The sequence below is a fragment of the Hylaeus volcanicus genome, chromosome 4, assembly GCF_026283585.1.
Source record: "Hylaeus volcanicus isolate JK05 chromosome 4, UHH_iyHylVolc1.0_haploid, whole genome shotgun sequence".
Lineage (NCBI taxonomy): Eukaryota > Metazoa > Arthropoda > Insecta > Hymenoptera > Colletidae > Hylaeus > Hylaeus volcanicus.
Genome location: NC_071979.1, coordinates 29,894,514 through 29,915,867, shown reverse-complemented (window position 1 = coordinate 29,915,867; position 21,354 = coordinate 29,894,514). Strand labels below are relative to the sequence as shown.

Genomic DNA, 21,354 nt, shown 5'->3' with positions numbered 1-21,354 from the left:
CGAGTAGGACAAAGCAGAGGATAGAGATCGTGGAGGAGGAGCGAAACGATTACGCTTTTACGAGCCGGGTCCCTTGCTACCTGCTTCGCAGAGTCGGAGGTGAAAATATATGGGTAGAGGATCGAGAAGCGTTCGGGTATCGCTCGTGAATATACCGTGATGGCCCGAACGGTGGAGGAGAACCGAAGAAAATTAAGCGCAGAGCCGGACGTCGCTCGGAGGGAGAAGCAAAGGGAAGAGGAACAAGAGGGTTCAAGGACGAGAAGATGGAAGATGGAAGAAGCGTGTTTACCGTAGGACCGGTCGCGTGGGGGGTCGATACGTAGCTCGAAGCTGTTGTACGCGCATAGGACGCGAGTACAATTTCGGCCGCATAATCCGAATCCGAAACCAGTTTTTGCTCCGTAGGTCAACGAGACCGTCCTCCCTCAAATGCGGTCACCCACCACTCCATCCGACGCTCGTCCTAGTCCTTCCCTTTTTATCCGAATACCCCGGTGACCCGAGTCGCCCAATGCGATGCTCTACGCGGCCGTTAGGCGCGCTTTAAAGGGTTACTATTATTACTAGTCCTTTCCAAGTTACATGGAAACGCCTACGTATGTCTCGATTACCTGCCTCGCAAACGATTTCGTGAGGAATCGATCGAGGGAGTCGAGGACGAATATAGATGCAAAGCCATCCGAGATAAAGATGTTTTGCTCGCAGAATTTCATGACCACGATCGAATTAACCGATTTCGTCGTCGTGCCCTTTCCAACGAGCATTACACGTACCATAGATAACCCTGCGCCCTCTTATCAGACATGAGTTTACGACGAGTGTTCCGTTAGGACGCGACTCGGGATTCGGTCGACGTCATCGATTACACTCTCTCGTCGAACCGGCCAAGAAAGAACCAACGCGTGAATTCACAACGTGTTTTCGCTTTTCCTTTCTCGTGTCCAAGTCCGACGAACGTAATCGCCGTATCGTAGTAATGCCTCGCATAAAGTATAGAAAAAAAGACACGATTCTGTTACGACCTTCCGAATCGGATAGCCGATCGATGTTGTCCACTTGTTCGCAAAATATTGCGTTTACCTGTTGTTTCTTACGGTTACTATTTGTAAAAAATAAAAAGACATCAAATTCTTGGTATCGTTAATTACTTTACCTCGCATAACATTCAAATATAGAGATGACCAGAAGTTTGTCCAGCAGGTTTTTGTTTTCACAGCTGACGCTCGTTCGTTGCGAACAGAAGTAACCGGTAGCGGGGGACCCTTGATCCGGAATCCGAGCAACAAACTTTATCGATATCCGTGACATTACAGTATTTGTTTGAGCGATGATTCGACAATGCGATGATATATACGACGAGTGTGCAGTTTCCAATGCCACGAGTACAACACGTATGCAGGCACGCGTTCATGCACGAGCTGGACACAAAGAAGACAAGGAAAAGTAAACGTCGAACAACGTTCGTACACCGTCGTCGTTGGATAGATAGATCCAAGGGGGAAAACACGCTTCTACTGCGCGTTTCACCGCCATATATAATTCTCGCATTCGCCCGCATTTGTGTAGCGTTATCGAAGCGTTCTTCGTCCCACCAAGTCGAACGAAGGAAAGCGAGAAATCCGAAGAGGAAGAAGAAGAAGAAGAAGAAGAAGATTGGAACATTAAAAAAACGTTAGAAGAAAAGATGAGAGGACGAATCTGCGTCGCGATGCTCTTTGGAGCAATATTATGCAGGTTAGTCGATCGTTACGCTTAAGTCGCGTTACGACAGCGATAAGTTTACGTCAGCCACGTTTCCCTGGCGATTACGTCTGGACGCAGAAGAGTCGTTGCTGACATATTTTTTTTATTTTTTATTCATTATCCAAATTTCTATCGCTGTTTCGATTAACAGCGAATCCGTAGGACAACAGATGGGTTCCGGAATAGACTGGGTAAACGGACTATCCGACAATATCAACTGGCTAAATAGAAATATTCAGCAAAATGTGCAGCGGATACATCAACAGGTGAACGATAATTTGGAACAGGCTATGACACAGGGACGACGATTCTCGGATAATCTGAGCAAGCAAATAGGTAAGCGATCGACGGGTTCTTCGATCCCCTGCAACGGCCCCTCGATTTTTCCGACGCTCCGACATTTCGACGCCGTCTCAAAATTATAGCGTTCCTTTCACTATCGAAAACGAGAGATCCGTTCTCTAGGCTTCTCAAGGCGACCGCGCGGCGCATTTTTCACCGAATCGCCGCACGGTGTGTAATTTTGCCAATCTACTTGGCAACGTCATGATCCTTCGAATATTAAATTCGGTTATAAAATAGCGCACCGTGCGGTGTTTCTCAACTTATATCGCTCGATCTCGCGGGATACGTCGGTCAACTAACGATCGAAATTGTAGCAGCTGCTAGCGGCAACTCGCATTCGTTCTCAAGCGGCAGCACGCAAACGTTCTCAAGCGGTAACGTTCTCGTGACGGACAACGATGGGACAAGGCTCGTTCAATCTGGTCGCACGTCGGATGGAAGGCAGTACATTCGCGAAAGCACGGACAAACTCGAAGGCGATATGCTTCGACACGTCGACAGGATTTACGATCCTGCCACGAACACCACAAGAGTCTACGGCTACATCTTGAATCTAAAAGATCATAATGCCAAGCCTGTTTTGATTGAGGCGTGAGTGGTACCGGGAACGGCAGAAACAGCGATCCATGCGTTTACTTCGTTCAACTGGAATTCAAACAATATGTATTTTATTCGCAATAGAAAATTAATCCGACGACGATACTTCTTTCGTCGTTTTTTTTTCCTTTTTCTTCTATTTATTCGTGTTTGATAATAAATAACCGCTTGTAAATCGAAATCGTTCTTTTAAACAACCAACGAAATAGAAATCATCCCTGCTGTTTCCTATTCGAGTTCGCTCATTTTTTAGTATATGATGATTTTACCTAAATATAATATAATTTCTTCGAAAAAGTGCTCCTCGAACTTTACATCAGGTTTTTATAATTTCAACCAGTGTGCAGCGGTGGGGCAAAGGTTTCACGAATATGCGTGTCAAAGTGGCGCCGAGAGGAGCGAGAGATTGCACGCGGGGTGCCTTAAATGGAAATGCCTCTGGCTTGTCCTCGATCGCGATCTTTCTCCTTCTCCTGTTTTCTCTTCGCGACTTCCCTCACCTCGACTCGTCGGGTCCAGCTCCGTTTCGTTCTTTTCTACGGGACTTTCTTTTGCTCCCGATAGTCGTCGTTCGAGTCGTGCCGCTAATTTTCAACGTCGTCTGTCGCGTGTCGCCTTCTCCTCGCCCCGACACGCCCGCGCTGCCGATATGCCGAGAGCAACATATTTTTAATTGACCATACGTAATACGAATCACTTTTGAAATCTACAAAGGCGAGCGCCTTCGAACGAGTTTTCGACTGGAGCCAATTCCGCCAATCGATTGGCAATACTCTCGGCAATACGTTCAGATACAATGATTCGCGAAGCTCTTGCTTTCGTTCATGTTCTCGCGACTCTCGTTTTTTTTTTGTTGTTTCTGACCTTGCGAAAGATTTACAGGTCATCTGCATACAGCAACTGTAGTTGTCGCAAGTGGAAGCCGATAAATTAAATTCTAAATTCTAAAAATCCTAGGGTATCCCGCGCATAGTACTCGAGTGTCTTTAAAATGTAGCTAGATACCGAAAAGAGCGTATCGAATCTCAACGGAAATACGAGCACTTTTTCAGGAAACTCGAGGAATGTTGCACAAGTGGTTTTTGAAATGACGGATTCGGTTATATTACCGACACCTTGGGTTGCACCTCGAGGCTCGTAACCAGCGTTTCAAGAAGTACGATTGGTTGCATAGAACGAGGGTATACCTACATCCGTATATAAACGGTTCTCGCTATTTCCGTGGGTTTCTTCATCCTCTGGCGTTTCTCGAATGCGTTCTTTGTTGCGATTGTTATCGCCGGTTGATCATAGAGTCGAAAAGTCGCGACGACTTTGAATAGGGATGTATCGGCGAACATTTTTTCTATGTGTTTTGTGTTCTCTTTCTCATGGTCGTTTTATCTCCATCTATGACACCGATTCGAAGCGTAAGTACACTTATTTGTTTTATATACCGTTGCTGCCACGTCGATGAAATTTTAAAAGGCGACACGAATAGATACAGCGGAACTCCTCTCTCAGGATAGGAACCTTTTCGTCCGTTCAACCGTAAGTACGATCCATCAAACGTAGAATTCTCTTACGGCCAGACAGTACATGTCTTCTACGATATTAATATTCAGGTATCGTCGGCGTCTTCGAGTTGCGATGGACCGAGCGACAAAGGAGGACGCTGCGAGTATCTCGTCAAGTGTTTTATCGACGAGTACCACTCGAACTTTGAGCTCGCGATGAATCACTGTTGCACGATCGATGGGAGGTAAGTTTGCTCTCGACGGTTCTTCTCCTATTTTATTTTCACATCGTTCCACCTAGTCGGCGAATTCGAACAGGTACCTCGGCGCTTGTTGTCCCGATCGTCTGAATGGACCCAACGAAGAAAACTCTGTCGTTGAGGACAGTTTCACCAGCATTCTACCACTCGTTGCTGGTACGTATAAATCGCGCTTACCCAGTTTCCGAACTTTGTCGGATTCTTCTACGACGATTACTCCACTTTTTAGTCGTCGATGAAGAATCAAACGAGTCGAAAGTCGACGGGAACGCGGGCAGAATCGTTTGGCAGGAACCTGACGACGCGTCGACGTCAACGGAGGTGTACAAGAATTCCGAGAGATCCAGAGGATGCGGAACGAATATCAAAACACGAAGCAGATTGGTGGGCAGCCGACCAGCCGATCCCAAACAATGGCCCTGGATGGTAGCTCTTCTCAAGAAGGACGGCAACCGTTACTGCGGCGGGGTCCTTGTCACCGACCGGCACATTTTGACCGCCGCGCATTGCGTGTACAGGTAAACTCTATAAAACGGATAAAGCGTAGGAAGGCTTGTCGTCAAACATACGTTTCTCTTTTACGTCAGATACAGCCCCCGGGACATCAAAGTCAGACTCGGAGAATACGATTTCTCGACCGCGGAGGAGACCAGAGCTCTGGACTTGTTCGTGTCCGAAATACGCGTTCATCCCGACTTTGATTACACCACGTACGATAACGATATAGCGATACTAAAGTTGCATCGACCGACCGTGTTCAACGATTACATCTGGCCCATCTGTTTGCCGCCGATAGACCAGACCTTCGAAAATAAGACCGCCATCGTGACCGGTTCGTAGCATCGTCGTGTACGCATCTACCTCGTCGTACAGTATGTTGTTTACTTGTTTAACTGTCTTCTTCAGGTTGGGGTACTCGCTTCTACGGAGGTCCTGCTAGCGCGGTTTTGATGGAGGTCAGCGTTCCGATTTGGAAGCAAGAGAGGTGCGTTCAAAGTTTCGTTCGACGAATTCCCAGGACGGTGATCTGCGCTGGCGCGTACGAGGGTGGTCGCGATGCTTGTCAAGTAACGTATCCACCGTAGAGTCGCAACGATAGACGAGTTTTTTGATATTCACGTTTTGCACATTCGCGAGCAGGGTGACTCGGGCGGACCGCTCCTCCATCAGCTCGACAACGGGAGATGGGTCAACGTCGGGATCGTGTCTTGGGGGATGCGATGCGGTGTGGCAGGACGGCCTGGAATATACACGCGGGTCAGTTCTTACCTCGACTGGATATTCCAGAACGCCGTTTTCTGAGGATTTTCGCGGCATCGATGGCGGAGGAACAGGTACTAGGCGCGATACAACACCGGCTGACTTTCAAAAACGATGAAACTTTATTTCCGGAATACCGACCGTTACATCGTTACAAGAGATTGACACGAATAGAGAGAAATTCGATCGTTAAGAGACGCCGTGGCCAATCGCGCCACGGAGAGCGATTCCCGTACTTTCTTTTGCCGCGCATCGAGCGCGTAGCGAAGCGTTCAGTTCAGGGTGTCCCTCGCCCAAAGCTCCATCGTTCGGCAGGTGGTTCCCGTACGAGGTCCAGCCTCTATTCGCTGTAACGCTTTTGTACACCGATGCCTAACTTTAACTCGTCGTAAATATATATTTTGTTTTCTTCGACAAAGAAATACGCACGTACACGTGGGGCTTGGTCGGGCTGTTTCGGAGATAGGCAAAGTTTCACTCGAATAACCGCGCGACGCGTCGAATCGAATGTATCGCGATTCGCTCGCAAAGTAAAACCGATCGAGTGCTCGGCTTCGAGTTTATTTTACCGGAAACGAATAAAGAGTGGTGTATCTTCTGTTTTTGAATTTTTGCCCATCTCTCTTACCGTTTCTCGCTTTCTGCTTCGAATCCTTCTCCGTATCTCGGACTTTCATGCTACTTTTATGCTTCGACGAGAGTAGCGACGCGTTTCTATCGGACGCGAATGAAACAATCGTGCCCTCGCGTCTCTTTCCGCCGATCGACTTTAGCGCACGCCTAAAAGAAATCATTCACGCCCCGAATTCCAGATTTTAGCGGCGGTTTCTACTCCGCAGGCATGTCGACTGCAAGAGTTTGCGAGCTACGCTGCTAGCCTTGAAAGTTCGTCATCCACGCACACATATACATATACCCTCGATCTTAGAGTACGCCACCGCGATATCTTCGAGTCCAACATACTTGCTCTACCCGAAAGCGCTGGTCCTCGACAAGTATCGACGCGCTGTCCAAAAGACGGATGGCTACGAATCGACGAACCGTCCGGTGTCAAGGAACAAAGAAGATTTTCAACCGTTTTCGAATCGCGTCAAGGACAAACGAAATAAACGAGATAAAGTGTATTCCAGCGGATAGGAAATGTTTTGAGCGCCAGGGTACGAATAACGAACCGCTTACGCGACGCGATCGGGTCTCTCTTAGTTCCCCGACAGAACGAGCGATTCCGTGTTCCCGTGTTGATTTCTTAATTTTACTTCGAAAAGCGTTCTTTCGAACAAGTGGACCCAAAATGTCGATCGGGCTCGCCGATCGGAGCTCGCTGCTACTCTAGACGAAACAACGATACACGTATTAGGAATGAAATCGGTTCCCTCGACGAAACGCCGCGAAACGCTGGACGATGCGAGAATCGAGCCGAGCTAGACTCGAGGGAGAGGCGTCGCGGGGACAAGCAGAGGCGCGTTTGGACCGCTTTCCGTGTGATTAGGCAGACTCTCGCCGGCTTGATATGGCCGTCGAGCCTGCTGAACCGCGTTGTTGGACACCGGGCCGACGGACACGCGATTTCGAGACGGTGAGCCGTCTCCGACGGGGGTGCTGGATATCGTGCGAGCGCGATTTGGTGTCCCGTTTCCGGTCACGAAGCTACCGTTGCTGCCGTCGCCGCTCCTATCGCCATCGTTGCCACCCTTTCGACTTTGAATTTGACCCTCGTTTCGACTGGGGCTTTGCTGTCGAAGCTGCTGACTTTTCTGCTGACTCGACTGGAATCGCGACTGCTCCTCAAGTTTCTGCGACCCCTTGTGATTCGTATTTTGATCTTGGCAATGTTGCTGCGCGATCTGAGAGAATCGTTTCTCTTGCGGTTTCGCTTGATGCGGTGGTACATTTATCGTCTCGTCTCGTTTTCGATCGAACGTTGGCGTAGCTTGAGCAGTCATCGTCGTCATCGTCGCCGTAGTCGTTTGCGTCGTCGCTGCTATAGTTGTCATGGTTGTTGCTGGCGTTTCTATCGATACTCCTCCCGCTGCTGGCGCCGGGGGCGGCGGTGGAACCATAGCGATGGCTGGCGTCGGGAACGCGCTTCCCGGCTGAACGTTATTGTTCGTTGACTTCTCGCCCGTCAACCAGTAGGTGGTCATCTTGCCCTTGCCCTTTAGATTGACCTCCCCTCTGCAGACGAGTTCGAATGTGCCAAACGTGTCTAAGATTTCTTTCGTCTTGGGGCTGACGTGGATCATTAGAGCTACAGACGGAAGAACGTATTCGTATCGTACAATGCTCTCCTAACAAATAAATCAAAATAAAAAGACTACCGCGCAATTACCTTCTCCGTTGCTCTCCATTCTGGACGCTGTGTTGACGGTATCTCCGAAAAGGCAGTACCTTGGCATCTTCAAGCCGACCACTCCAGCCACGCAAGGTCCTGGAACGCGAAAAATCGACGGCTAGTACCGAATCAAAGCGTAAAGAGAAAAAAACTTTTGTACTTTTGTGCGACTCAAGTTTACCAGAATGCATTCCGATTCGAAGCTTCAGTTGTTCGCTCGGTCTATGACGGATACTAAAGGTCATCACGGTGTCTCTAAGCGCTAAGCTCATCCTTGCGATTTCCCTGGCGTGATTCGTCCCATTTCTTACAGGCAATCCCGATACTACCATGTAAGCGTCACCTATCGTTTCCACCTAGAAAAAGAATTGCGCTAGTCAGTTCCCTCGAAACATACTTTTCGGAACATAAAGGAAAACCTGTTCGGAGGTATAGTTCTCTCCTTCGTTCGACGGAAAGAAAAGCATCGAGTAAGCTCAAGATAAGGGATCGATCCGACGATAACGCGGACCGAATCGAATAACGTTTGGGATAGTAAAACCTCGAGCTTACCTTGTAGACGTCGAAATTCTCGATAATGGAATCGAAACACGTATAGAGATCGTTGAGTAAATCCACCACCTGAAGAGGTGTACTCTCGGCCGAGAGTTTTGTAAATCCTACGATATCGCTAAAGTAGATGGTCACTTGGTCGTAAGTTTCAGCTATTACGCTTTGGCCGAGTATCAACTGAGACGCAACAGACCTGAAAATTCAGACGAAAATTTTATTTCCAAATTAAAAACGTTCAATTTGCACGCGAACCAAATTTACACGGAATCCTGCTACGAATACGCTTACCTTGGCAGTAACTGGTAGAGAAGCTCCTCGCATTTTCGTTTTTCCTCGAGATAATCCGCGGTTCGCTCAGCCACCAGAGCCTCTAAGTTGGTGGCGTATTGCGTCATACGAGACAGCAGATTATCCATGATGTTGCTGCTCTCGTGATCTCTGAAAGAGTCAAACGAAAACATAGGCCAACATTCTAAATAACTGTAACTATGCTCGCTCGTATTGCTTACACAGTTCGGAACGAAACGAAAACAACAAGAAGAGGTCGCAGCACGAGGTCGTATCGGAAGAAAGATTTCCATCAAGGATCGCATCAAGGATAATGTGCGTCGTTGAAAATGTGTTTTCTCGTGCGCCTTGGAACTTGTTTACACGTGAATAAATGCATAGGAGCTGAGAACGAGTGTACGTAAACGGGGAGATTCGATGTCGGGAACTTTGGAATTTTATTTGTCGTCGAACGACTTAAATGGCGAATAACGCTATTCGATGGCATGCGCAACTATTCGTTTTTCCTTCTCGTCGAAGATCGAATCGATCGGATACGACGATAATCGTTATTTTGATTATCGTTGCCGCGGAAATTCCGGAAAAGGAATGGTACTCGTGCAACGAGAGGAAAATTAAGTGTGCACGGTTATCGACGAGTAAAGTTTAACGAACTCTCAGTTAGCCGGGGTTGATCGGCCAGGCTCGAAAAAGTCCGCGATAGGATATCGCGTTCAATTTTCGTTCGGGTCCGCAACTACGGAAATGGAGGAAACGCTGGAACATCTGCGCAGTATCCACAGTGCCGCGCAACAGGGCGCTCGTATCGATCGATGAAACGTTCGAAATACTTGTTACTAATGAAAAGATACGCTGGCAGATACGAGATAAATGTCAGTCGGTCACGGATATTCGAGAAACCCGTTCGTTACGGTCCAAGTACCTCTGAAACGCAATTGCCGAGATCCATTCTTGGATTTCGGAAAAATTGAAAGGATTTCGCGTTCCAGCGACGATCGTTAAAAGTTTCCAATTCGTTAAAAGATTACGCCACGTGATCGCTATAAGACTGATCAAAATGAACAAAATAGACGCGCAGAATTTGACCGAACGGCGAGCATCGTTTCTCGCTAGGTGATCGACCGATCGACCGGCAGGGTCCAATGTTCCTCGAATTCTTGGTGCAAGAGGTCACCGTAGGTCCTATCCGCTTGGCACGGAACCTCACAACTATGCCAATATCAGAGGCGATCGACCCCGGAACGAAGACGCAGGAACGAGAAAGTCGGAATCGAGGAGACAGAAAACGGGGCGGACGCGGTATGAGAAGAATCTCACGCAGACAGCAGGACTATTCGTCCCTTTGAGATTTTTATAACATCCCTTAAAGACAAGTTTTTTTATACAAATACTTTCTCACAAATTCTATACCGTCAACTATAACAGAATGTTGTTTTAACGAAGCTAAGGAAACATCGTCGAACCTAGCTGCCTGGCAAACAATCCTTCGTCGAACGCTCGTACACGTAAAACGAGCAAGGAAACGAGGAAAAGAGACTTCATTTCGAGCAAAGAAATCGGTTTCCCGCGACGCTACGAATAAAGAAGGTAATCTACGACACGAACAATCTTCGGCTTCGTAAAACTCTAGCTCGTAGCGGTAAAATTTTACGACTTTTCTCTCCCTCCCCTTGTCTGTGTAGTGCGTCGCAGATTTCCTACGGTTTCCAGAGTTTATTCGTCTACTAAAACGCTCTCCCGATATTTCGTTTCCTCTCTTTCAACTACCCGTTCCCATTTCTCAACGATCATAGGGTGCGTACTTGAAACGTAAAGAAAAGACGATAAGACCGGTTACTCACTTGTTCATTTTTCGTATAGTTTGTTTGAGCGCCGAAAAGTCTGGTCTGTCCGCGGCGTCCTCCGCCCAGCATCGTCTCATCAAAGTAGCCACCTTTTTGGAGATGCATTCGTTAACATTCGATGCTAGGCAATTCGGAAATTTAGAAAATTTAATTCCGCGCTTACCACCTCCTCGCCAGAGGATTCGCCAATCGCGGGCCTCATCGGAGACCCTCCACCCCTCTTCACCCCTTCCACGATCTCTGAAACATTAGTGCAAAAATTCGTTCATCTACTGCGACAAAGTCCTCGACGGTTGTGATACGTCAGAGGCTTCTCGCAACTTTTTTAATCTCGTCGCTCGTCTGAGAAAGTAAACAGTCCACGGAAACATTGTTTTCTCAACCGTTAAACGGTATAATACGGAATTTTTTCAGAGACTTTAATGTCCAACGTAACAGCGACCTAGAAACATATATCAGAGAACGCAAAAAGTTGACCGACCTCGAACGCAAAGTTCTCGAGGCTATACATTCCAAGAGCGTTAATTGTTAATTATTATATATTATCAATATGTTATTGAATATGTTATCAATTCTTGAGAGTAAAAAATAATGAAAAATATCTGACTAGTAAATATGACGGAGTAATTATTCGCTCGTGAGCTACGCCAACGATAACTACCGCGCTCCCGTCGGCCGAATCACGCCTCTTACCACTCGCTCGTGTATTTCAGTAGAATGATTCCGTTACTCGACAGGCGCCCACCGTCGCGTGTTCGAGCATTTCAAATTAAAAATATGCACGGTAATCTGGGACAAACTTTTGCTCTTTCCTAAGCGAAAATACAACGGAAAAAATGTAGAAATGGGAGCAATAGCGATGAAATATTCACGATAAAATCGGTTCGATCGTTATCAATGAAATAACATCATCGAAAGATAGTTTTTATTTTCTCTACAGAACGCTATCAATGTTCTGCGTAAGTTCTAACGTAAAATGATCTTCGAACGATCGAGTTAAACAAGATCCTGTTCGTTCTAGTTAGCATCGTAGTTCCGAGCGTGATTCATCGTGGCAAGGAAGCTCGTCGGAATGGCGTTAAATTCGATAAACGAGACCATTACCATTTTCGTTTAAAATTCCGACCGAGTCGCTGGTTGCGGTCGACGTACACAGTTTTTCTCGCCTCGGAACGAATCGATCGATCCGCGCGCACCTACACCTGCGAAACTTGATCGAGTTTCACCTGTAAGACTCGAAGCTACACGATAAAAGCTGTTATTGTCATTCGTGAAATTAATAAATCGATCTTTCCGACTTCTGATTCTTCGGTCTCGAGACATTTTACTCTGTTTTACTTGAGTCGGTATTAAAGAAGTTGCGCGCCACTGTGCTAAGAGAACCGGAGACAGGAATTTTGATCACAATGTACACAAGGGACTCAACGAGCAGACGGTATTCCCGAGAGTATTTTCAGGGAATGGAATTGAATATGTCGGGCCGCGTCGAGGGAAAGGTAAAGATTGAACCTACTGTTATGCCTGTACAAGTCCTCCAAGAAGGCGTTGCAATTTTCGCAGTTGAGGGTGCAGTGGGGCCTACGAACTTCGAGCAACGGGCTGACAGCCCTTCGAGGACTGGCACCGCCATCGGGACTGGCACCCGGTATCGCCGGCAACGTCAAGCTACTCGTGCTCGACGATTTGCTTCTCTCCGCCATTTTTCCTTTTCCTATCTGCCCCGATCACTCTATTTCTAGCACCAAACATTGCGATTTTACTGCTTCGTTCTTCGACCTCACTCTCTCTCTCTCTCTCTCTCTCTCTCCATCTCTCAACCACTCGCTCCTCGGTTCCTACGAGCCACTCTCGTTTACTACCGCTCCATGGTCGAGGAGAATCCCCCAAAAATTGCAAACAAATTCTCTTACGCGTCATCGTCGTATCACTTCTACGGTTATCGCTTAGTCGATGGGAACTACACGCGGGGAGAATTTCTTTCAACTCGTGCTCGTTATCGCGGCCATCGTTGAAAAAGTTAATACGTCCTCGTTTACGGTGGATGCAACTTGGAATTTTATCGGGTCAATGCGGAAATAAGTGCCCTTTTATTTTGATGAGAATTTCACGTATAATACGTGACCGAGAAATTACTCTAGAGATAGGATAAAATACATATCTGTCTAAAACGAAACGAACGCGATAAATCGTAAATATCGTTTACGTCGAGTTGGCGATGCTGACGTAAAATTTTCTGGATCGAATTTCGCTTTAACGACGTCACGCCGCTTTCGTAAGCGTGGGATGGTATCGCGATTTCCCATTCCCTCCTAATAGAACCGCGAAACGCTCCGTTAAAGCGTTCAACTTTAAGAAGTACACCCGAGTAGGTAAAAAATAGGTCGCCGTTTCGCAATTTTTTTAAGGAGAAGCTTTTGCGGATTACATCGTCTAGAAATAAAAACGTTTAAGCTGGTTTACTCTTTACCTCGTTGAAATCGAGTATAATATTAAAAAAATGTTGGCATAGTAAAGAGGAAAAAAGGTTTAACGGCATAGATCGATACGCAATTTACGAAACGTGACCTCGAAACTCTTTTCGGAAGCTTTCTAGCGCTCTATTCATGCTCTCGGTCGGATTCTATGCTCGAAATCGATGGCAGTTTCCTTTGGCGCGTGTGCGTATTTAAGGTCGAAGACTCTCTGTCGGGGATTTCCAAGACGGACGAATGATCTTTACAAGGATTTTTATACCACCGACCGTGCACGAGCACTCGTGCCACCAGGGGTGACTTTCGCGGAGGATTCAAACAATCCCCTTTCTACAGCCCTTCGTCCTTGGAACAATTTCACCGCTATTCCCTCGACTTACGTTTTCACGACTTTTACCACGGCCGCGACACAATGCGGCAATCAGAGGACAAAGATCGAGAAACCAAATGTACGACGGTATCAGACTTCTGTCGCGCGACGAATGTTTGAGAGTAGCTGTTCTTAACACGTGTTAGTAAACAAATTGATCGACGTCGATCGTTTGAGACATGCTCGACCGTTTCGACATTCCAGTTTAACTTTCTTTAGAATGAAAGTTGGATTACTCGTTCTACGTTTAGCCACTCGTGGAAATTGCCTGTATCGAACGTAAAACCAGAACACTCGGTACGTTACGCGACGCGCATTTTCAAGCGTGCCCCTTCGGCTCGAACAAGTAAATTGGATAACAGCTTCCTCGGGATGATTGATATTGCAGAGAGCAAAGGAAAGAACAGACTCGACGATCTTGATTTCGAAAAGTTGTGATCTCTGATGCGGTTGAACGAACTCCGTCGCACCCAGATCCCGGACGATCGCGTAAACGATCGAATAAACGTTACGGACGAAATTATACGAATAAAATATTACTCGTCTCGGGGTTCATCTAGTCGGTGTTTCTATACTGTTGCGTAACTCGCTCGCGCCAGCGTCTCTAAAAAGTTCGACGAACAACGTTTTCGTCCCGACGAAGACGATCGAATCTATCTTCCGACGCGAGAACAACGATATTCGCGGACCACCGAGATCGCGACTCGAGCAACTTCCGCGTAGGACTCCCTTATCGTTTACACTATCGGTTTACAGAGTCGAGTGGTCTCGTCGATGTTCCGGAAGTAATTGATTAAGTGTCGGATCTCGAATACAGAATCAGGGTAATTGGCTTCGAAAAAGACTCGAGTAAAGAAAGAGTGAATGAGAGCGGGAGGGAAGGGACGATGGCTAGGAGGAGGTTACGAGGGTGAATTATCGAACAAGAAGGAAAATCGGGCCGCGTAAATGGGACGGTCGAACGATTCGTAAACACAAGCACGTATCGAGATATAGGAACCCGTTGGGCACGTACTCTCGCAGACACGCAAACACACTCGATCAGCAGCACGCAGGCACGCAGGAACGCAGGCACGCAGCGAGGCACGCGTGAACGCACGTTCCTTTCGGCAACCGCCGAGGTTGGTTAATTAAACGACCGGTAGAAGCGGAGACCTACCGCGTCCTCACCCTTTTCGGGGTCTATTAAAGCGTCGCCTTTGCCATAATCACGTATCGGTGATTTCGCGTGCCGATGCAGGACTACGAACTCGAGAGAAGAAGAAGCAGCGAAAACTAGCGAGAGAGTATGAGCGACAGAGAGGGTAGGAAGAGAAGCGACGACGAAGCAGCGCGCGCGAAACCCGTGTGCGTTCCAGGACGCGTGAAAGCTTCGACTGAGCTTTCAACCCCCATCGAGAAACGCTCCTAGCCTACTTGTGGCACGTTCCATCCTGTCATCGATCCTCGACGCTCTCGACGAGACCGAGCTTGCGAAAGCTCCGTAAACTACGTTACCGAGCGATTCCGTTGCCCTGCGGGCTTTCGCTGCTCGATGACGCGCGGTCGATACGAAGCTTGCGGAACCTCCCTTACCGGCTAAAATCGCTGCCTTGCTCGTGTTTCACCGATACTCGATAACACTCGCTGGTCCTATGAAAACAATGTTGCCAGAAGGCGACGAGTACTCAAATTTTGACATCGTCTCAAACATCGCTTGTTTTGTAAGCACAATGTTAAATGGTCAAATATTTCCATCCGAATTGTTTCCACTGTTCTGGTGGGTGACTTTACCGAAGCTTTACACGCGGTACAAGTAAAACCGTATCGCGAAGAGTTCACTTACCCCTCGGGGAGAGATCACAGTTGTCACCCAAGTAAAACGGTCCCTGGCGTACCACGATCTCGTGGACGATCACGGCGAAGCTGTACACGTCGCCCTTCTGAGTACCCTCCGGCGGTCGCCTTTCCATCCTCAACAGTTCCGGGGCTGTCCACAGCTGTCCTGTTGAAACAAACATATTTCATTGTCTTGCGGTCGATCGCGTTAATTCGTCTCCCGTTTAGAGAGAAAATCAGCGGGGATCTTCGCCACGTGTACAGATTTTACATAACAATTGGCAGCTCACTTCTCCAATAGGCGTAACTATCCTTGTCGGCTTCCGCGTCGCACGGATTCAACTTCCTGAGCTCGTGGAGGCCGAAGTCGGTGATTTTCAAGACGAAGCGCGAATCGACCACGCAATTCGAGGATTTCAGATTGCCGTGGCTTTTTATCTCGGACGCGTGAAGGTACACCATACCTCGAACGATATCGTGTATCAGAGACCCTTGAAATACACCATCCAGCTTGATCTGTTCGTTTTCCAATATATCCTGTCGCAAAAGCACGGAATACGTTTGAAACGTGAGAGTGGTTGCCGGAGCTGAATCGAAGCGTGGACTTAGGGCTCGTGATGTAGCAGACCTTATCCGCTCAAGGTCCCTTATCGAAAAACTACTTAAAAGAATCATTGCATTTTTTCCATTTCTATGAAAAATTGTTCTAGTCAAGCATAGATATCTCTCGTTTTTTCATTTTTAAGACATACATGGTACCTACAGCCCGCATGCCCACGATATCTTAATTCAGCTCTTGCAATTTTGTGTACCTACGTGCAAAATCATTCTTTGTGTATCGGAAGATGGTTTGCCGACGACGTTGCAACCAAGTTCATTCGCAATTGAAACCGACGCGACGGCACGAAAGAACGAAACTTTAATCTCGGAATTCGATTACATTTTTAATCGAGCTCGGCAACGAAGGCAGCCGTGGACGCGAAACTCTATCGGACTCGGACAAAGTTCATCCGAACGGCCGTCTGTGCTCTCCACCGTGTATAGAAAATACAGGCCGTGAGATGGTTGCGCGTATCAACGGCGAAACAGCTTTCCATCGAGCGGCATTCGTTTCGCGCTCTGACAGTTCGATTACTATCCCGCTTATTCGCGGTACGCTCGGTTCTCCGCGAAGACGCGACAATTAGTGAGCAGCGTCGCGTGTTACGTCTATCCCGCGGATAGAATAGGTGTTGGTAGGTTGTTCCTTTTTTCCGTGCGGATGCTTTCTACCGCTTTCGTACGATAAAGGCGGCAAAAATCCGTTGAGAATACCCGTACGCGACGTTCTCGCAAACTATGAGATCGTTTGTTTAATTACGCGTTCAATTCTCTTTACGGTATCTCTGGCAAATATATTAGACGTGCTACGAGTGCGCAATCTTCTCCGCCTTTACCCTATTTAGCTCGACGAGCACGGTTCCTTCCTCCGGTTCCCGACAATTTTCCGAGATTGCGTGTACGCGTATGCAAAGTACTCGCGGGGATATCGACAAACCTGAAGAGATCCTCTGGGACAGTACTCGGTCAATAGACAGCAGTGCGGTGGCTCGACGCATGCACCGTAAAATCGTACCAAATGATCGTGCTGAAGGTCCTTCATCTAGGCAGGGGACGAGAAAAGTTATCGTTGAAAACGTTCCTTCGGTAGCGAATACGATATGTATGTCTAGATGACAAGGAAAAGCAAAAACAAGAGACTTTGCGGTCGTTGCGACTCGACGATCTGCAGTTTCAACGAGGCAGACAAGTTTACGACTAACTTTTCGCTCGTTTCTTTCCTTTCACGGAAAGAGACCGTATGTCCGTTCTCGTTTCACGGCGACAGATGCCTCGTTGAAAAGTCAAAGGAACGTCTCGATCGAGACGATCTTACTCACCCTCTTCAATTCGAGCAACAAGGGCCGCGAGATTTCCACCTTATTCCCTGGTATCAATTTTATGGCGACTTTCGAATCATTCTGCAATAAATCGAATATTTTCGTTTATTCGCCCAACGTTACGTCACTCGTGACATTCGATTTACGGATCACGAAGAAAACGAATGACGGAAGACGAGTCAAGTAGAGTAGACGTACGCGCGTATAAGAATAATACGGTACTTTATTATCGATAAAAGCCGAACCTTGTAAATACCCGTTGGAACGTATGCGTTTCTGTCCACTTCGTCTGGTAAACTCACATTCTCCTCCAAGTACATACTCTGAAACGTGAAACAGAAAAAAAGTATTCGTTTTAGATTACTTGGTTGGCTCGAAGTTAATCGACTGAATGGAATGAAAATATCGACGACCACAGGCAGAGTATGTCGTCGAGAAAACGACGAATAAAATTTCCAACGAAAATTCTTCTTTTTTAAAGAGCTTCCTCCTGTTCGAGTACCTCGACGATGAAAAATGGAATAAACCATACAAACTCGTTTCCCCTGATCTTCGTAGCTTCGAATATCCACGGTAAAGCGTAAAATCTAACCACCTCTCTGACAGAGATTCCAGATATCAAGTAACCGGATACGGACGAGTTTTTTACAGCGTCGCAAACACGCGCGTATTACATAATATTTCATAATCACCAGCTGACTACCGCGCATCTTGTTCGCGATCAACGAGTACATGGATCCTCTCGATTTCGCATTTGGCACGAGGCGGATGTCGTCCCAGTGTACCTTCCATGTCATGGAAGCTATTTCTGCTTCGAGCTTAAAGTGCCTGCAAGACCAAAGAAAAGATTATCGTCGGAAATGCGATCGTGCTTCTCGAAAGTGTCGAATGAACGGACAAAATTGTAAAAAGAATTGTTACGGTTTTGCGCGACGATACATGACTAGTTTATACGTATTCATTACTTGTATAGAAAATCGGGCAATCGTCCACCTTCTATCGTTCTGTTCTCGGGAAAAAAATATCGCTTAAGATTAAGCCCGTAGAAACGCGAATAAACGACTGTCTCGAGCCAGATGTTTTGCCGGCGATAGTTCCCGGAACGAGCGCGGATCCTACTCGATAGGATTACGAGAGCAAACCAAGCGCTTGGAGATGCCATTGTTGAACGTTTGCAGGTTACGCGCAAATATATGAGAACACTCGGAATAGAACGAGTCAATTAATTCGTTCGATCGATTCCATTTCTATCGCATGGTTGATTCTCAAAAGCAACTGAAAGGCGACGCGAGTGTCTGCGTCATTAGCTAACTCGATGGAATATTATAACGAGGGGACTGCCACGGCCTAACGTCATTCGGAATCGTTGTTCCGTAATTATTTCCTTATTAATACTATTATTATAAAAAGCTCAAACTGAAAGAATCGTTTCGATTGACTTACGTTTTACGATATCTACGTTAAAAAGGTCGACTCGTAAAGTCGTGAAACTCAAAATGTACTTGAAACGATAAACTTTGTTGCGCGAACGAGAAACTTTATATCCGATTAGCGTACCATCTCGACACATGATCCGTTCGAAACGGATAAAGAGCGAATCGCTCGCGCGAGCATAAACGTGGAAACGTTTCTCGGGATCCCCGACGACGTGGACTTTCGATCGTAACTTCATCAACGACGGTGAAACTCGAAGAAATAAGACGTTCCGGAAAGATCCACAGTAGCTTAAATCGAATATCTAATATCATGATTTACGCTCTATTCGTTGAAAATTGATAAAAGGATTGAAAAGAAAAGAAACGATAGCAATCGGAAGAGGAAATGAGTATCTTTTCGATGCTACTTGGACTTGGATGCTTTTCGAGACGGATTAAAATAGACAAAAAAACGAGTTCGTCTGGTGTCACTTACCTGTATATAAAGACCGAGGCAACGACGAGGACAACGACGATGGAGCTTAAAACCATGGAGAGAATCGCGTGTCCTGGAAGAGCTGTCGAACACAACCGATTTTAAATTTGCGAGCGGATTGGAAAAGTTTGGAAAAAGAATCGTCCAACGTTCGAAGGAGACGATTTGTAACTTTTGCGAGGAGTTTACGCGACGCGTTGACGCGCGGCGAGCGCGACGAGATAGCGAAGGTTTTAACAGACTTACAGTTGTCGGGACACAAGGAGCCGTCGAATCCGCAAGTGGGTGTGTCCGGCGGTGGCTCCGACCGACCACCCGACCAGTGGATTCTCTTCCCGGGGACGTACTCCAACGTTTTATTGGCACCGTAGTAATTGGCGACAATCTACGACAGAAACGACTCGGAATGATCGTCAAAGAACTGCGGTACGCGCTCATCATTTCCTACGCCAGCGATCTTTACCTCGAACTTTGACGTCTCTGGATTCATATCGAGCAGCGAATAGTCCGCTATTCGATCTCCGTTCTCGTCGATATTCACATCGCCCGTTATACCTGCAATCGAATGGATCGTGATCGTTCCTCGGAAGCAAAGCCGCGGAAATAAAAACGGCAAAGAGAGCGATAGTAAACGCTTAACGAGGCAAACTAAAGTTCCAGCGGAGAAAAAAAAGGGTTCCGGTTACCTTTAAAGCTTCTACCCCACATCCGCCGGGTGAGATTACCACCGTCTAAATAGACTTCGCCAGGATCCGCCGGCAGGCTCTCCTTGAGGGCGAGAGCATAAAGGAGGACGGCGTCGTAAAACGCAGTCACGAATGTCGACACCGAACTGTTTCCAAATGTGAAATTATATTTACTCTGCGCGAGGGACTTGACTTCCCGCGAAAAGTTCAAGTACTCGAAATTATCAGGGGTTCGCGCGGTCACCGTCAACAGCGCTTGGTAGGCTTTTCGCGCCTTCTCGTTCCTCTCTTCCGTGTCCGTATCCAACCTCCACGGATCTTTCGAATTGTTGTCGCTGAAACGAACCGGCAAACGTCGATACGTGTACATGGATTAATGGTATTATGTTCGTCCGATAAGATCAACGCGCGACGATTCAATTTCAAAATTAAGTTTCTAGCTGAATGTTTGTACGAGAGCCGTCTTCGGTTTAGCAGGTAACATCGCGTCCGGTCCAGATCAAGAAACACTTGATTGCGTCGCGTCGGAAGCCAGCAGCTAACACGCTCGTTGCTTTACGTATAACGTAGATTCGAGTCGGGAAACCGCGGTTTGCGGCTTTCGGTAGATCAAACCAAATTCGATCCGACGAGAATCGAGGCAATGCCTTCAGCCATTCGAACGAGCTCGAGAGACCAAGTTCTAGCTCGATCGATTCGAACATGGGCTGATTCTCCGACTGTGAACCATGCGTAATATCTATTTTACACCGATCAACCACCGAGTACATTTAAACACCAAGTTGCGTGACTAGAAAATTAGAACGAACGTAATCCAGATCCGCTAACGATAAGCGTAGCCTTGTAGCTAACGCGTAACTCGACGATCGCGAAAGTTTGTTGTCGACGCTAATTCAACGAGTGCAACGCATGAAAGATCGATCCAGGGGACCTCCGGAAAGTTACTATATTTGTTCCGCGTAAATGGCACGTGTATCGTGTATACGAACGGAGAATGCACGACCGCTCCACTAAACGCGATGTTCGGTCTGCAACGGAGACTGCAAACTGCGTTAGATAAGCTCGATCTCCACTTACCTGGACGAAAGCTCAATGGAGAAAAACACATATTCTCCGGAATCGACCATTCCGAGCTCCTCGGCAGCCAACAGGATCTCTCTAATGGTCGTTGCATTGGCACACATGACTACAACTGAAACCAAGGAAAAGGTTGTTCGTTTCGATTTCCGTGCATCGAGTTAATTGCACCCCGGAACGTTCCATCGACTAACCATCGCGTCGCGTGTAATTGCGCTATTAGAATCGCGTAGAATCGTTTTTCCTTTTTCTATAACGCATACCAATCTATGTTTCTATATTATCGTCTTCTAATTTTCACTCGTTATCGGTGTTATTATTCGAGGAATTGGTGAAACGAGCGCGCGAGTAGGACGACGGAGTGGTCCGACGATGAACTTAC

General features: G+C 47.1%; 3 protein-coding genes across 7 annotated transcripts in view; 2 read left to right on the top strand and 1 right to left on the bottom strand.

Moving 5' to 3' along the window:
• Positions 1-1,493: 1,493 nt before the first annotated feature.
• Positions 1,494-2,869, top strand: LOC128875642 (uncharacterized). Of its 2 annotated transcripts, none has more exons than XM_054121398.1 (3): positions 1,494-1,737; positions 1,898-2,082; positions 2,409-2,869. In XM_054121398.1, the coding sequence occupies exons 1-3, from the start codon at positions 1,688-1,690 to the stop codon at positions 2,684-2,686; spliced, it is 513 nt and encodes a 170-aa protein (XP_053977373.1). In that variant the 5' UTR covers positions 1,494-1,687; the 3' UTR covers positions 2,687-2,869. The 2 variants fall into 2 exon arrangements, with proteins under 2 accessions (XP_053977373.1, XP_053977372.1); XM_054121397.1 differs by having other exon boundaries at positions 1,518-1,737; positions 2,406-2,869.
• Positions 2,870-3,715: 846 nt separating this feature from the next.
• Positions 3,716-6,093, top strand: LOC128875637 (proclotting enzyme-like). Of its 2 annotated transcripts, none has more exons than XM_054121386.1 (8): positions 3,716-4,097; positions 4,175-4,218; positions 4,293-4,429; positions 4,503-4,600; positions 4,674-4,962; positions 5,032-5,276; positions 5,351-5,511; positions 5,585-6,093. In XM_054121386.1, exons 1-8 carry the CDS (start codon positions 4,013-4,015, stop codon positions 5,744-5,746), a joined length of 1,221 nt encoding a protein of 406 aa, XP_053977361.1. In that variant the 5' UTR covers positions 3,716-4,012; the 3' UTR covers positions 5,747-6,093. The 2 variants fall into 2 exon arrangements, with proteins under 2 accessions (XP_053977361.1, XP_053977360.1); XM_054121385.1 differs by having other exon boundaries at positions 4,169-4,218.
• Positions 5,806-21,354, bottom strand: part of LOC128875620 (atrial natriuretic peptide receptor 1-like) — a 28,199-nt gene continuing 12,650 nt past the window's right edge. For all 3 annotated transcript variants that reach the window (XM_054121358.1, XM_054121360.1, XM_054121359.1), the window contains 18 exons: positions 20,973-21,087; positions 19,896-20,230; positions 19,673-19,764; positions 19,456-19,594; positions 19,210-19,291; positions 17,991-18,126; positions 17,544-17,621; positions 17,299-17,379; positions 16,917-17,021; positions 15,670-15,916; positions 15,387-15,545; positions 10,884-10,960; positions 10,718-10,809; positions 8,877-9,026; positions 8,589-8,781; positions 8,218-8,392; positions 8,034-8,132; positions 5,806-7,952 (listed from right to left, as the gene is read on the bottom strand). In XM_054121358.1, coding sequence (XP_053977333.1) covers positions 7,126-7,952; positions 8,034-8,132; positions 8,218-8,392; positions 8,589-8,781; positions 8,877-9,026; positions 10,718-10,809; positions 10,884-10,960; positions 15,387-15,545; positions 15,670-15,916; positions 16,917-17,021; positions 17,299-17,379; positions 17,544-17,621; positions 17,991-18,126; positions 19,210-19,291; positions 19,456-19,594; positions 19,673-19,764; positions 19,896-20,230; positions 20,973-21,087 — 3,182 coding nt within the window. In that variant the 3' untranslated portion in view covers positions 5,806-7,125. The remainder of the gene's footprint in view (positions 7,953-8,033; positions 8,133-8,217; positions 8,393-8,588; positions 8,782-8,876; positions 9,027-10,717; positions 10,810-10,883; positions 10,961-15,386; positions 15,546-15,669; positions 15,917-16,916; positions 17,022-17,298; positions 17,380-17,543; positions 17,622-17,990; positions 18,127-19,209; positions 19,292-19,455; positions 19,595-19,672; positions 19,765-19,895; positions 20,231-20,972; positions 21,088-21,354) is intronic.